We start from the raw sequence: 13336 nt of genomic DNA, 5'->3' as shown, positions 1-13336 counted from the left end.
ATTTTCAAAGAGACTCTAGTCCGTACCCATATTTTATTACGATTTTATGGGATTGGACAAGAGATTGTGCTATTTATGTCGCAAAAGTAATATATGTTAATTTCATTTTATTTTTTATGACATCTTAGGTACCTAAGTATAAATAAATAAGAATATCAGCATTTGTGAATGACCATAATAAGAGAATGTTGCTAAAATGTGCCATGTATTAATCAATAAAAAGAACGTCATAATTTAATCTAAGATTTTTAAGTAAGTATTTCAAAACATAAATAAGTTAATCTTTATTTATTACAAATCCAATTAACTTATTTTTAAATTTAGATATACTCACCCTATTGTTGTATGGAAATTGCTTTATGAGATAAGTCCCAGCTATTATATTTACTTAGCATTTAGGTTTAAATATTAGCTATAAATTGTGCAGACTGCAAAAAAACACTAAAGTTTTCTATAAATAAATATGTATTTAGACTATAAGATGTAAATAAATTATTTTAAACTAAATACAAGCGCTTCTCACTCTAAAATCACCCTTACTCTCTCTATAAAAATCTTACACTTTAAGTAGCTAGGGAGCAGAATACAGTAAATTCACTCTTAAGGTCACCGCACATAATATAAGATTAACGTAAACGCCTCTTTTTCTTCGGTCAACCAGAACCAACAACCAGAACGCGAGCTCGCGAACGCCTGGTTGACAGAAAAAAAATAGGCGATCCCTTTATTATGTGCTGAGACTCTTACTATTCTCACAATAAAGTCCATGATCTAAGTAGCCAGGGTGCACAGTATGGCGGTGCCTCGCTTGACCCACACGTCCGGGGGCTCCGGTCCGGACGCCAGGTCGATGGCCACCACGAACGCGCCCATCCGCTGGGGGTTGTAGTAGCAGGGGCAGATGTAGCGGTCTGTGGGGAAATGATGTTGAGTAATCATTATTTGTGCAGGAAGGCATTTTGGATTGATCGACTGTGAGGGATTGAAGTCGATGATTTTGAGTGATAAGGATTTATGTAGGTAGGGATTTTTAATTGGTCCGCTTGAAGGCATGACAATACTCTGAGTACCCTCCGGGACCCTCGACCCACCAGTCACTCACTGCACACATAGCCAATTAGCCACTGCGCCATTCCATGATGTCTCGTCGGTTGACAGCAGTTGTTAGCATAGGATCCAATATACACCCGGCGCACCCTGGTCACTCAACGACTGTCACAGTGCATGCGTGCTACCATCAATCTAAATCAGTCCTCGGACCTAATACTCTGATTACATCTACCAAGTAGAGTGGTGGCCGATACAGTAGGTACCCTCGACCGGGCACTCGGTCAATTGCTGGCCGTTCATTGGTCGAGGATCGGTCGAGGGTACTGTCTTGACACTCTAACGCATCCAGTACGGTAAATCCTCAACTGAATTTTCTCTACTGAACTCTACTCACTCTTAACCCGCTTCCCGGTGGCCCTGACCGGCTTGAAGTGCAGCGGCTGCAGCGGGCACACGAGCTGCATGGGCCGCGGCGGCGCCAGGCGCGCCTCGCGCACGTGCCAGCTCGCGCCCTCCAGGTACAGACCCCTGGGTTTGTGAGGATACATGCTGACATAACTATAGCATCTCTACTCACTCTTGATCCGCTTCCCCTACAGACCCCTGGGTTCATGAGGATACATGGTTGTAAGGTGTGAAAGTACTTACTCTTTATCCGCTTGTCGGTAGCCCGCATACGCTAAACCATTCTCCGCAGGGTCAACTCCTGGTTCAGCTCTTGCGTTATCACAGACACGCTCAGAAAAAGCGTAGGTATGTGGAAAATGCATGCATGTTAAGATCAATCTTGTGGTCGAACCTGACTGCAGAAAGCATCTAGTGTGGCTAAAGACTCTGTACTCACTCTTGCCCCGCTTCCCGGTGGCCCTGACCGGCTTGAAGTGCAGCGGCTGCAGCGGGCACACGAGCTGCATGGGCCGCGGCGGCGCCAGGCGCGCCTCGCGCACGTGCCAGCTCGCGCCCTCCAGGTACAGACCCCTGGGGAGACGTGGGGTAATGTGGAATTTTATTGAGAAAGTTGCTTATTACGTCGGATATTGAACTGGCGATGGTGACTGGAACGTCACTGATAATATTCCAACCTGTATTATCTATCTTCTATTATAGATGATATACTGATGACCAGTGTTACAGCCGATGTCCATAATGTGCAAATACTTCTGCCGTTTGTAATTGACAACGTACATAATATTATTTACCTTTTGCTTTAAATACCTACAGGCCTCTCCTTTTACATGTCTAGTATACTATAATGTTTTGTCTCTAGATGTCGATATAGATAATGAACGGTATGATATATCATACCATGTATATATATATATATATACATAATATCAATACATGTACCAATCTATTTTATGCATACGTTGTAATATGTACCTGACATAGACACCGCCATCTCGAGGCGGTCTTACAAAAGCGTTTTCTTCCTGCGTCATCACAGTGAACTCCCAGCACAGCGTGTCTATGGGCCATGCCTCGGCACGCGCCGTCGTCTGTAATCACAAATTGCTGTTATTTAACGTCTATTTAGATGGTTCAGGAAAATAGGAAAAATTTGTGGCGTTTTTATTTAATTTTTGAGGAGTTTAGATGCTACTTTCAAGAGCTCGAGAGCCAAGCGAAGTGGACTAAAGAACTGTGACCTTATCATGAAAAATATCGACAGATTTGACTGATCAGCTTCAGTCAAATCTGTCGATATTTTTCATGAACTCATTTCAGGGTCAGTACTCAAAGAAAGTGGCCTGAAACGGTGAGTCCAATTGCTGAGGTCCAGTCCTGACACCAGGTACCGGCCCAAGCTGTTTACAGCAGGCTCACTTCCCGTACTAAAACTAGAGCTAGGTGGTTAGACCAGTACTACAGGGTTTTGCAAAAGTGGTATTCGTAGTTGTTCAGAATGACCCTCAGAGACACCCATTTCGGATTAGTATACCACTTTTGCAACACACGTTTCTTGCTACACTCTAACCCCCGAATTCATAGAGATTTTTTACACTTTAAAATTGATTTAGAATTGAAATTGTGATATACGAACTTCAACTTTCGTTTCGTTTCGTGACGTAAAGAGTCTCATCTGCTTCAAAGTAAATTTTTACCTTGTTGTAATTTTACAATACGGTCTATGAATTTGAGGGTATATCCGTATATTCACCTGCATAACAGCAGTAAGAAAGCCCGTAGGCACGGCCAGGCTGGGCAGCCAGCACAGCACGGGCGGCGCGCGCGGGGCGGCGGCCCAGGCGGTCAGGTGAGCCCCTCGGAGCGACAGCTCTCGCGCCCACGCGCCTAGCGGCTTCGTGGATAGACGGTCTGGCTCTGGAAGGACGGAATAAATAGTATCTACAAGTCAGTTCAGGATAAAGAAATAAATAACCAATCAAACCTCATAGCAGACACTTTGATAATCAGGGTGTCCACTCAGAATGCTCCAAAAAATTCCCTGACTTTCCCTGACCGTTTCAGAAAATTTCCCTGACCAAAGATCAAAATATAAACCTAATTTAAGTAATTTGAAGACAAAATCTTGATTTTAAAGTTTTGCGTTCATTGGTTTGACACTTATTAAAACTCGATTGCGTAAAATATGTATACAGGGTCGGCAAAAATGGTATATTAAGAGGGAAGTATAGCACTTAACACACACTAACGTTCTCCAACTTTTAAATATTATCCAATCTCCATGATTTTTTAGGATATTTAAGACACAATAAATTACTAAGACGACCGAATGGCGTAGTGGTTAGTGACCCTGACTACTGAGCTGAAGGTCCCGGGTTCGATTCCCGACTGGAGCAGATGTTTGTTTAAACACAGATATTTGTTCTCGGGTCTTGGATGTGCCCGTAAAATGGCAATAGGCCCGCCCCCTATTACATTGGGACTAACATAACAATCTGGCGAAAAGTGGGTGCAGCAATGCACCTCTGCCTACCCCGCAAGGGAGTACATTAGTACAAGGCGTGAGTGTGTGTGTGTGTGAATAAATTACTAGGTTTATAGTTTTTTTTTCTCTAAATTTGCTATAGATTAAACTTATAGGCACCTCAAGCAACGCAAATTTTGTGATCAAAACTGCGCCGTTAAACAAAAACAATGTTTTTTTAAAAAGCGAAACCTACATCTCTAGAATATATTATTCTGAAGCGATTGACATCAAAATCAAAAAGATTTGTTAATATTTACTTGGTGAATAACGATTTCTCCCGAAATTTTATCAAGGAAAGTACCTATGTCAGTCACGAGCTGCATTTATCTCTATACTTAGCACCCGGGCCCTGGGGCATGAGTACACAAACGATAGCAAATGTTTTACTAAATACCTATTTCTCGAGGTTTCCTCTTAAGCCTTAGGCCTTAGGTCATTCTAAACAACTTTTTTGTGCGAATATTGAAAATTTCCGCAAAAAATATGCATCCGCCTTGCAGCAAGTTGCTGTACTGCCTAGTTTAATGGTCTGACCAAAATTAGACTGATTACCATCGAAGTAGAAATTGAAACTGAAATAGAAATTGAAACAGAACAATTTTTTTTGTATGGCTCTCTCCTGCCTGACAAAGTTGTTAGTTGTGTAAGTATTTTTTAATGAAATTTGATTAAACATGCAGTACAAAATATAATAAAGTTTGTTTTGCTCTGCTAAATTAGTAAAAAAATATATAATTGATTAATAGATGCCGCGCGGAGGCAGCGTATGCGGTCTCGCTGACGCATATAATAATTAGCGAATTGAGAACCTCCTCCTTTTTTCAAAGTCAGTTAATGAGCGGGGCTGCAGCGCGTCTGTACCAACAAAACGTTATTTTTTATCACAAACTTCTAAAAGTCTTTAAACTAAATTTGTTTTGATTGGTGAGATGAGTCACCCTCTTTTGCATCAATCTGTATATACGAGCCATAATTTTACCAGCTGAGTCTTGGATCCATTCAATCTTTTGGAATTCCTAAATTTTTTTTTCATCTGTCATATTTTATGAATTCACGGAGATTTAAAAAACTTAATCGTATAATTATTATATAATAGTTAGCATCACTCAAAAATATTCCAAAACTAAACGAGATTTTATTTCATGACTTATGTATTTCACGTAAAAAATAAGTATTACTAGTAAGGGAAAGTACTAAAAATTATGCTAGAAAAAGGTAATATTTCCCTGACTTTCCAGGTGGCCCATCAATTTCACTGACTTTCCCTGACCACCTAGAGCTTCCCTGACTTTTCCCTGACTTTCCCTGACTTTCCAGATAGTGGACACCCTGATAATTGAAAATCATCATCACCATTGTCAGCCTTCAGCTGTATCACAGGACATTGGCATCGTCTTCGCCCAGGCCACAACACTGTATCCTTGCTGGCTTTCGTATCCAGTCACTATACATATACTGGCTATCAGTCTATTGTCTCAGGTCGTCGGTCTAGCGGCCTAGATGGCATCCTTCGGTAAGCTTGCGTGGTGACTTTATCCACTCAACGATCCGTTTACCCCACCCAGCCATAAGTCAGCTCTTTTACATAATGGCCGATCAACTTCCATTTCAGCTTTCAAATTTAACAGCCCTATATCCCTCATAAGGAAATCTCAGTACTTGACTATAGGTAAACTTGGACTGTGTATACTAACGTTTCATCCAGAACACGGGCACGCGGTTGCTGAAGAGGCAGTCGTAGGTCACCTCCAGCTTCTCCGACAGCACCACCAGCCCCGCCAGCGCGCGACGCAGCTCCTGCGGAGAATGTCACTATTACTTCATCCACAGGTATAGCGTGGGACACCCACCCGTCCACTGGAGCTAGAAAGAGCTATATATAGAAGTCGTAGTCTGGGTGAGGATAGCCGAGGTCAGAGTGGTGTAGCGCTCCTTGGGAGAGGGTTTTGTCTAGCAATGGACAGTAAAAGGTTGATGATGATGAATCTATAGGGTGTTGCGTATCATGATCAGATTAGAAATCTTTAGAGTAGAGAGAAGGGGCCCCGGCGAACTATACTGCATCTTTCACATATGTAAGGTAGAGTTCGCTAAGGAAGTGTACTAGTATGCTTTTTCTTATCTACACAAATTATGTCTTTATATATTTTTTCGACCTTACAATCCACGTATACATAATACATTAAAACTGACCGTGAGTCCAGCGACGATCTCTTCCAGCAGATTGTTGAAGTAGGTGATCTCTTGCAGCAGAGACACACACATCGGCATCACGATCTCTGCGCCCATCAGCCTCTCTGTCGTCTCCAGGTCTATCATCGGTGGCAGCTTTAGGAGCATTTCTGCTGCTAACTCGTCCACCTATATGGGAACACATACATTTTAGTCATAAATTACAATTTTGTAGGATTATACCTTATTTAGTTACCTAAGGAGTATAGATATAACGGTCAGATTAGTTATGTTTCTTATTAGAATTAGTGTGTGTCATGATGGACGCCTTCCAGGTGGACAGGCCAACTTGGACGGTTAGTGGTGGATTGTCACGGCGCTTCTTGGAAGTAGCCAACAAAATGTATATGATCTGATAGTTATGGAGATTGAGATGATGATAGGTAGATATATACCTTCTGGTCCTCGCCCCCGCCAGCGCCGCCGCCGCCCGTGCTCGTCAGATCGAACAGAGTCTGACACATCAACACTGCGTCCTGAAAAAAATTACCATTATACAGGGTGGCCCAAAGAGTGACGTCCAAAGGAAAATGTTTGATTCCTTAGGTCAAGGGGTAGCCAAATCACCCCCATGTATGTTCAGCAATTTTTAGTAGTTTAGGAGTTATGATTTTTTTTCCAATTTTTCTACGAAAATCGACCTCAGTGGATTAATTATGTTTTATTATTTTTTTGGATTACTTTTTTATAGCATTTTTTATTTTTGTGTCATCCTATTAAGTTGTTCTTTTATCCATAAAAGTTTCAGCTTCCTAGCTGTAATGTAAGTTAGTTATTTTTTTATCGAAAGTTCGAATTATATCATCGAGCTAGACTGCTCTGAATTTTCTACTTGAAATTAAAAATTGAAAAAGATATTCTCATGGTCCCTTATTAATTTTAAAAACCCCGCAAGGTTCCAAAATTACATAAAAATAAAAATAAACTATTGCTTAATAGGGTATTATTTGCAGAAAACAGCCTTCAAAGGTACCTGGGTGGAAATTACCTAATTAGTAAATTGTTTCAGAAAGTTGAAATATTCCTGTTATGTCATTACTAAGGACTAATTAAGTTAGAAAATGTATCAAATTAAAGGGAAAATTAAATTATTTACTTTTTTTTAAATTAAAGTTACATTTTTGAATGTAAATTCTTAGAAAAATGTTTTAGTCTGAGTAGTAAGATTTATGAGATAATTTTTTCATTAATAATAAGTTAATAAACTCTAATAATTATTTTACACATTTTCTACGCAAGAAATTTTCTTTAAGTCAAAAAAGTGACAAATGTAAAAAATATGACATTTGTCAAAAGGTTAAACATGTAAAAAAAGTACCTTTTCTCAAAAATGTGACATCTGTCAAAAAGTTACATCTGAATGAAACAGAGAAGCGTATAGGCGACTTAAAGAAAATTTCTTGCGTAGATGTAGGTTGTGTATTGCTATGGGAGGTCGCCATTTTGAAAATTTATTGTGAGTAAATGTGTAAAATAATTATTAGAGTTTATTTACTTATTATTAATAATAAAATTATCTCATAAATCTTACTACTCAGACAAAAACATTTTTCTAAGAATTTACATTCAAAAATGTAACTTTAATTTTAAAAAACGTAAATAATTTAATTTTCCCTTTAATTTGATACATTTTCTAACTTAATTAGTCCTTAGTAATGACATAACAGGAATATTTCAACTTTCTGAAACAATTTACTAATTAGGTAATTTCCACCCAGGTACCTTTGAAGGCTGTTTTCTGCAAATAATACCCCATTAAGCAATAGTTTATTTTTATTTTTATGTAATTTTGGAACCTTGCGGAGTTTTTAAAATTAATAAGGCACCATGAGGATATCTTTTTCAATTTTTAATTTCAAGTAGAAAATTCAGAGCAGTCTAGCTCGATGATATAATTCGAACTTTCGATAAAAAAATAACTAACTTACATTACAGCTAGGAAGCTGAAACTTTTATGGATAAAAGAACAACTTAAGAGGATGACACAAAAATAAAAAATGCTATAAAAAAGTAATCCAAAAAATAATAAAACATAATTAATCCACTGAGGTCGATTTTCGTAGAAAATTTGGAAAAAAAATCATAACTCCTAAACTACTAAAAATTGCTGAACATACATGGGGGTGATTTGGCTACCCCTTGACCTAAGGAATCAAACATTTTCCTTTGGACGTCACTCTTTGGGCCACCCTGTATAGAGATTTACTGTGAACCATCATTTCTAATATGCTCATTCCTATACAACCTTATAAATCATTCCATTCAATAAATGGGGTTAATACAGATATGGTACGGAAAGTTATTCTTTAGATTACATGTCATTTATAGTCTATATTACCTGGCGTTGCGACATCGGCCGTAGCCTGGTGACATGACACACTGACCCTACTCTACATACACATAGAGTGCACATACCTGCGCGAGCGCGGCCACGTCGGCCGAGGCGTGCTGCCCCACGCACTCCGCGCGCTCGCTCGCCGGCAGCAGCTCCAGGAAGTCTCGGTACGAGTCGAGGCTGCCGTCGCGCGGGATGTGGTACGCTGGCACTGAGGATAGCCTGGTGTCAACATGGTATTTATTATTATAGTTTGCTAGAGGTATAGTTGAAGCCGTTGTGGCGCCAATCGTTAGTTTGAAGGAATTATCACTAATGGTCTCGATATAATTGTATTTTATAATTTTATATGTACCTATGTTTATTACTATTTATTTATTAGTATCATTGATATCTATACTTATTATCTATACTTATTATAAGTATTAATTCTTATTTTTACCTAAATTATATACTCAATACTCCATACCTAACAATACCTATTCTATTAGCCAGTCCATAAGTTTTATAAAAAAAGAATGTATTACCTACTTAAGTTCCTTTGTTTTTGATAACCAAAAATGGTTAAATTTATGTTAATTTTTGTTTTTATTTTGTCTTGCTAGCTAATTATGTTTACCAAAAATGTTCCTAAGATTAGTACATATTTAGTTTTAATAATTTAAATACCTACCCTAACGCATACCTATTAAGTTATTAACATTATTTAGATTTAAAAGTTCTATAAGTACCACCTACCTACTTAGTTAATCATTTTATTTGTAACCAGGTACACTGGCATCCACGACACAGGCTGAGCCTAGTGTGGAAGCCACCGAATTTCGATAATTTATAATCTCTCACCCTTTTATTTAATTTCCTAAAATTGTTTGTTTGTACCTTCTAACTTTTTAAATTCTATGGTGTTTAAATAAATATTTTTTGATTTTTTGATTTTGATTTTTGATATACTGCAGTAAAATTATGTTGGAAATCTAATAATAACTGTTACAAAACCATGTTCACGAAGTCCAGCAGTGGAAGACTGTTGGCTTTTGATGATGATGATGACGTACATACCTAAAGAATGGCGTCTCAACTGGTCGATGTTACAGGTGAAGATGTAGTTATAAGAGAGGCCATAGTTTTCTTGGCTATGTCCAGAAGTAGACTATAATTATTGATTTATTTATTTATTTTTTGGAGAATCAACAGCATGTTCTTACTTATAATAACTTAAAATAGCTATTTAATATATTATTAGACATGCCATTAACAGATTCCCACAGATAGAAACAAAGTTACAGTAAAACAAGTAAAAAACTAAGCTAGATACACAATAACAGCGGCAAGAGCCACTACATCTAATTAGAATTAAGTGCCTACTAACTTATTATTGGCAACATAATTTGAGAAGAAAATAATACAATATTTGAATAAATACCAAATGCAAGTGTGCCCCCAGATTATTTGAATTAAACAATAAATAAAATGTTAATATGTTATACATAAAGTTATTCACTAAACTCAACTACTTAAATATATTAGTTATGTAATGTACCTAAAGATCAGACGACTCCTCGATGAAAAAGTTTTTAATTTTAGAGAAACTACTGCAGAATAGGTCAATTTCCGATTCTGTGAAAATTCTGTTGTAGGTATGTGTTACATGCCCTTACCAAGAAACTATTTTGCCGGTAGTTACAGTTAGCGGAGGGAACGTGTAACAATGGCCTTTTACGAGTCAAGTGATACGGAACCCTTAATGCTATCTTGGATAATATTTCCGGACTATCAATGGTTCCCCTTAGAATTTTTGCAAGAAAGAGTACATCGGAGATATCCCGTCTCACATACAGAGGCAGTAAATGCAGCTTTGTGCATCTCTGCTCGTAAGGTAGACGAGGCAATTTAAATTTAAAACCTAGGAACCGAGTAAATCTTCGCTGTACTCTTTCGAGCCGATCAATGTACATATTATATCTAGGGTTCCAAATTTCGCTCGCATATTCGAGATGACTCCGGACATATGCACAGTAAAGAATTTTTATAGTCTTCATTGATCTGAACGGCTTTGATGAATGTCCTCCTAGCCGAATTTCGACCACGGCGGCCAATCTCAATTGAGATCAGCCATCTACGCAGGAGTAGATTATAGTGCCCAAGTGTGTGCGCAGTACACAGGAGCACTCTCTGTTCCATCACTCTCATAGCCCAATGGGACGGATTGACCGACACGACTGGAGAGAGCTAGGCGCAGGACCGACTGCTTTACATGCCCATCCGACAGCATGGATCGTTTCACTGTTTCGGACATCAGGTGATCAGCCTTCTATGTCCTAACCAAACTTAGAACCACAATTTAGAAACACAAATTGATGGTCCCACCCGGGAATCGAACCCGGGACCTCTGGGCCATGAAGCGAAGCTTTGATACCCTAATTAAGAAACCCATGGCCTTGCATGCTTTACTGATAATGTTGTTTATATGGATATCAAATAGTAACTTGCTGTCATGCGTTACTCCTAGGTCTTTGGTGTGCGAAACTTGGTTCAATGCTTTATCTTTTAAACTTAGACTAGTGTGAAAGTGATTACGTTTGCGTGTAAAATTAATATAAAAACATTTATCCACATTTAAGTCTAGTTTGTTAGCGCTACAGTAATCATCCAACCTATGGAGATCATCTTGAAGGAGCAACGCACCAGGTGCATCATTCACAACTCTAAACACCTTCATATCATCCGCAAATAAAAGATATTCTGAATTTAGAAAACAGGATTCAATGTCATTGATAAAGATTATGAAGAGTATAGGTCCCAACAGGGAACCTTGCGGCACACCTGATGGGATGCTCATCCAAGATGAAGAAAACCCATTGAATACGACTGCTTGACTACGGTTCTGAACATAAGAGACAAACCACTTCAGTAAGTTACCTCTCACACCTACGTTCCGCAGCTTTTTATTAAGCAATTTGTGATCAATCCTATCAAAGGCCTTGCTGTAGTCAGTGTAGACAGCAACTACTTGATTGCCGGAATCCATTTGCTCAGTAATAAAGTTATTAAAAAGTATAAGATTGGAAACTGTAGACCGACCCCGAAGAAAAACATGCTGCGCCGGACTGAAAGAGGTTTATGATAATAATGATTATGACATACCTAAAGTACGGCGTCTCCAGAGCCTCTTCATTGAAGAACTGGTTGATGTAGGCGACCAGCACGCGCTTGTCCCAGTCGTCGGTGATGTGGCCGCCGTAGTTTATGATCGCGAATAGGAACCTATATCGGAAATAACAAAATATAATAGCATTATAAGTTTTTCTCGGGACCTTCGAAGAGTCCGAAAAGGGCAAGGTAATGCGCCGAAGGTCCGGGGTACTATTGGTATCCTGGATATGCCTGAAATTTTGAAAGTTCCCCGTTGGAAATAAATATATATAGTTGAAGAAAGGAGGGCGTAGCAATTCACCTAGCCTAGCCCAGAGTGCAAGGTGAGTGTTTATGTTATATTCGAAGGCTGCGATTTATGTCACACAAAATGTACATAGTAGAGGTAACTGTAGAACTTTCCTACTAAGATTGTAAGTACGTCGACTAACCGAAGCGCGTCCCATGGTACCTCTTCGTATTCTTCCAAATAGTTTGCTAGAAGGTTATCTGACACCTGTGTAATTTAACAAAAGCTATGTTTAGGGACGTATTTTAGTAGGAGGTAGTTTAGTATTTCTGTATCGATTCGATTGACTGTAGGAACATAATATGCAATAAATAAATCTCTTGCTATGCCGTCCGGTCTGCTAAGGCGTAAGGCATTGGCAGTTTCTTCGAAATTACTTCGGATTATATGGTAAAGAAAACGTATCCATAAAAACAACTAAAACACTTAACTCTTTACCATATAATACGAAGAACAGACCCAGTTCCTACGACCAAGCTACTCACATCAAAATCCGAGTCGTTGAAGCTATACACTGCGTTGTAGCCGAGCTGGCGGAAGCGCCTCCGCGCCACGAGCGTACAGTGGAAGAATGACACGCAGAATAGAAGACGCCGGTATGTGGTGCTTGGAGGAGTCGAAGCGGTCTTCGGGGATGTAAGCACAGGGGAGGCAGGGATGTAATACGCGGACTTTACTTAACCACTCGTCTTGGGAAGCGATGCTAGTTTAAATGGTCTAATATAAATAGTCACAGCAGTATTAGTAGACGGAAGAAACCGGTGATCTCTAGTCCTGTAGCTTCGTCGTATCTCGCAGCTCAGGCAGCCAAATCTCCCCAAGGTAAATATAGTGTAGGAATGTCAGCTGTCTAAAAGCCTTACTGGCTCTCCTGGGTTTGAGGTAGGTTGGCCATATGTGACAAGTTAGAAACTAATTACTTATAATTGATGGCAATGCCTATAGCCATTCTACTCACGTCAAAATCCGAGTCGTTGAAGCTATACACGGCGTTGTAGCCGAGCTGGCGGAAGCGCCTCCGCGCGACGAGCGTGCAGTGGAAGAATGACACGCAGAACAGCAGACGCCGGTATGTGGGTGTGGAAGAATCGAAGCGGTCTTCGGGGATGTTGGAGAACAGACGGACTAGGTTGCCTTTGAGGCCCTGGGAAAAAAAAAGTTATAAGAGTAGTATTTGCCTTCTTAGTCTGAAAATTATGAGGCTATAGTATTTGTCCTCTTAGTGTGAGGGGGATAAACACTAGAGCTGGTCTAGGGTGGTGAGAGGATTATAGCCAGTCAGATCAGTTGTCAGTCGCCAAATACCAAGATTACGGTTAGCCAGAAGTCATGGATCAAAATAAGC

General features: G+C 39.4%; 1 protein-coding gene across 1 annotated transcript in view; it reads right to left on the bottom strand.

The window, feature by feature from the left end:
- Nucleotides 1–722: 722 nt before the first annotated feature.
- LOC105381618 (dynein axonemal heavy chain 2-like) overlaps nt 723–13336 on the bottom strand; it is a 77676-nt gene continuing 65062 nt past the window's right edge. The window contains exons 32-43 of the mRNA XM_048624432.1: nt 12950–13135; nt 12477–12617; nt 12134–12198; nt 11694–11813; nt 8630–8771; nt 6610–6690; nt 6176–6343; nt 5677–5779; nt 3209–3366; nt 2431–2546; nt 1445–1578; nt 723–911 (exon numbers count right to left, since the gene is read on the bottom strand). Of these exons, the coding sequence (XP_048480389.1) occupies nt 772–911; nt 1445–1578; nt 2431–2546; nt 3209–3366; nt 5677–5779; nt 6176–6343; nt 6610–6690; nt 8630–8771; nt 11694–11813; nt 12134–12198; nt 12477–12617; nt 12950–13135 (1554 nt within the window). The 3' untranslated portion in view covers nt 723–771. The remainder of the gene's footprint in view (nt 912–1444; nt 1579–2430; nt 2547–3208; nt 3367–5676; nt 5780–6175; nt 6344–6609; nt 6691–8629; nt 8772–11693; nt 11814–12133; nt 12199–12476; nt 12618–12949; nt 13136–13336) is intronic.

This window comes from Plutella xylostella, chromosome 12 (assembly GCF_932276165.1).
Source record: "Plutella xylostella chromosome 12, ilPluXylo3.1, whole genome shotgun sequence".
NCBI classification, from domain to species: Eukaryota; Metazoa; Arthropoda; class Insecta; order Lepidoptera; family Plutellidae; genus Plutella; species Plutella xylostella.
The sequence above is the reverse complement of the archived record's forward strand: the minus strand, read 5'-3'. Positions and strand labels throughout refer to the sequence as shown.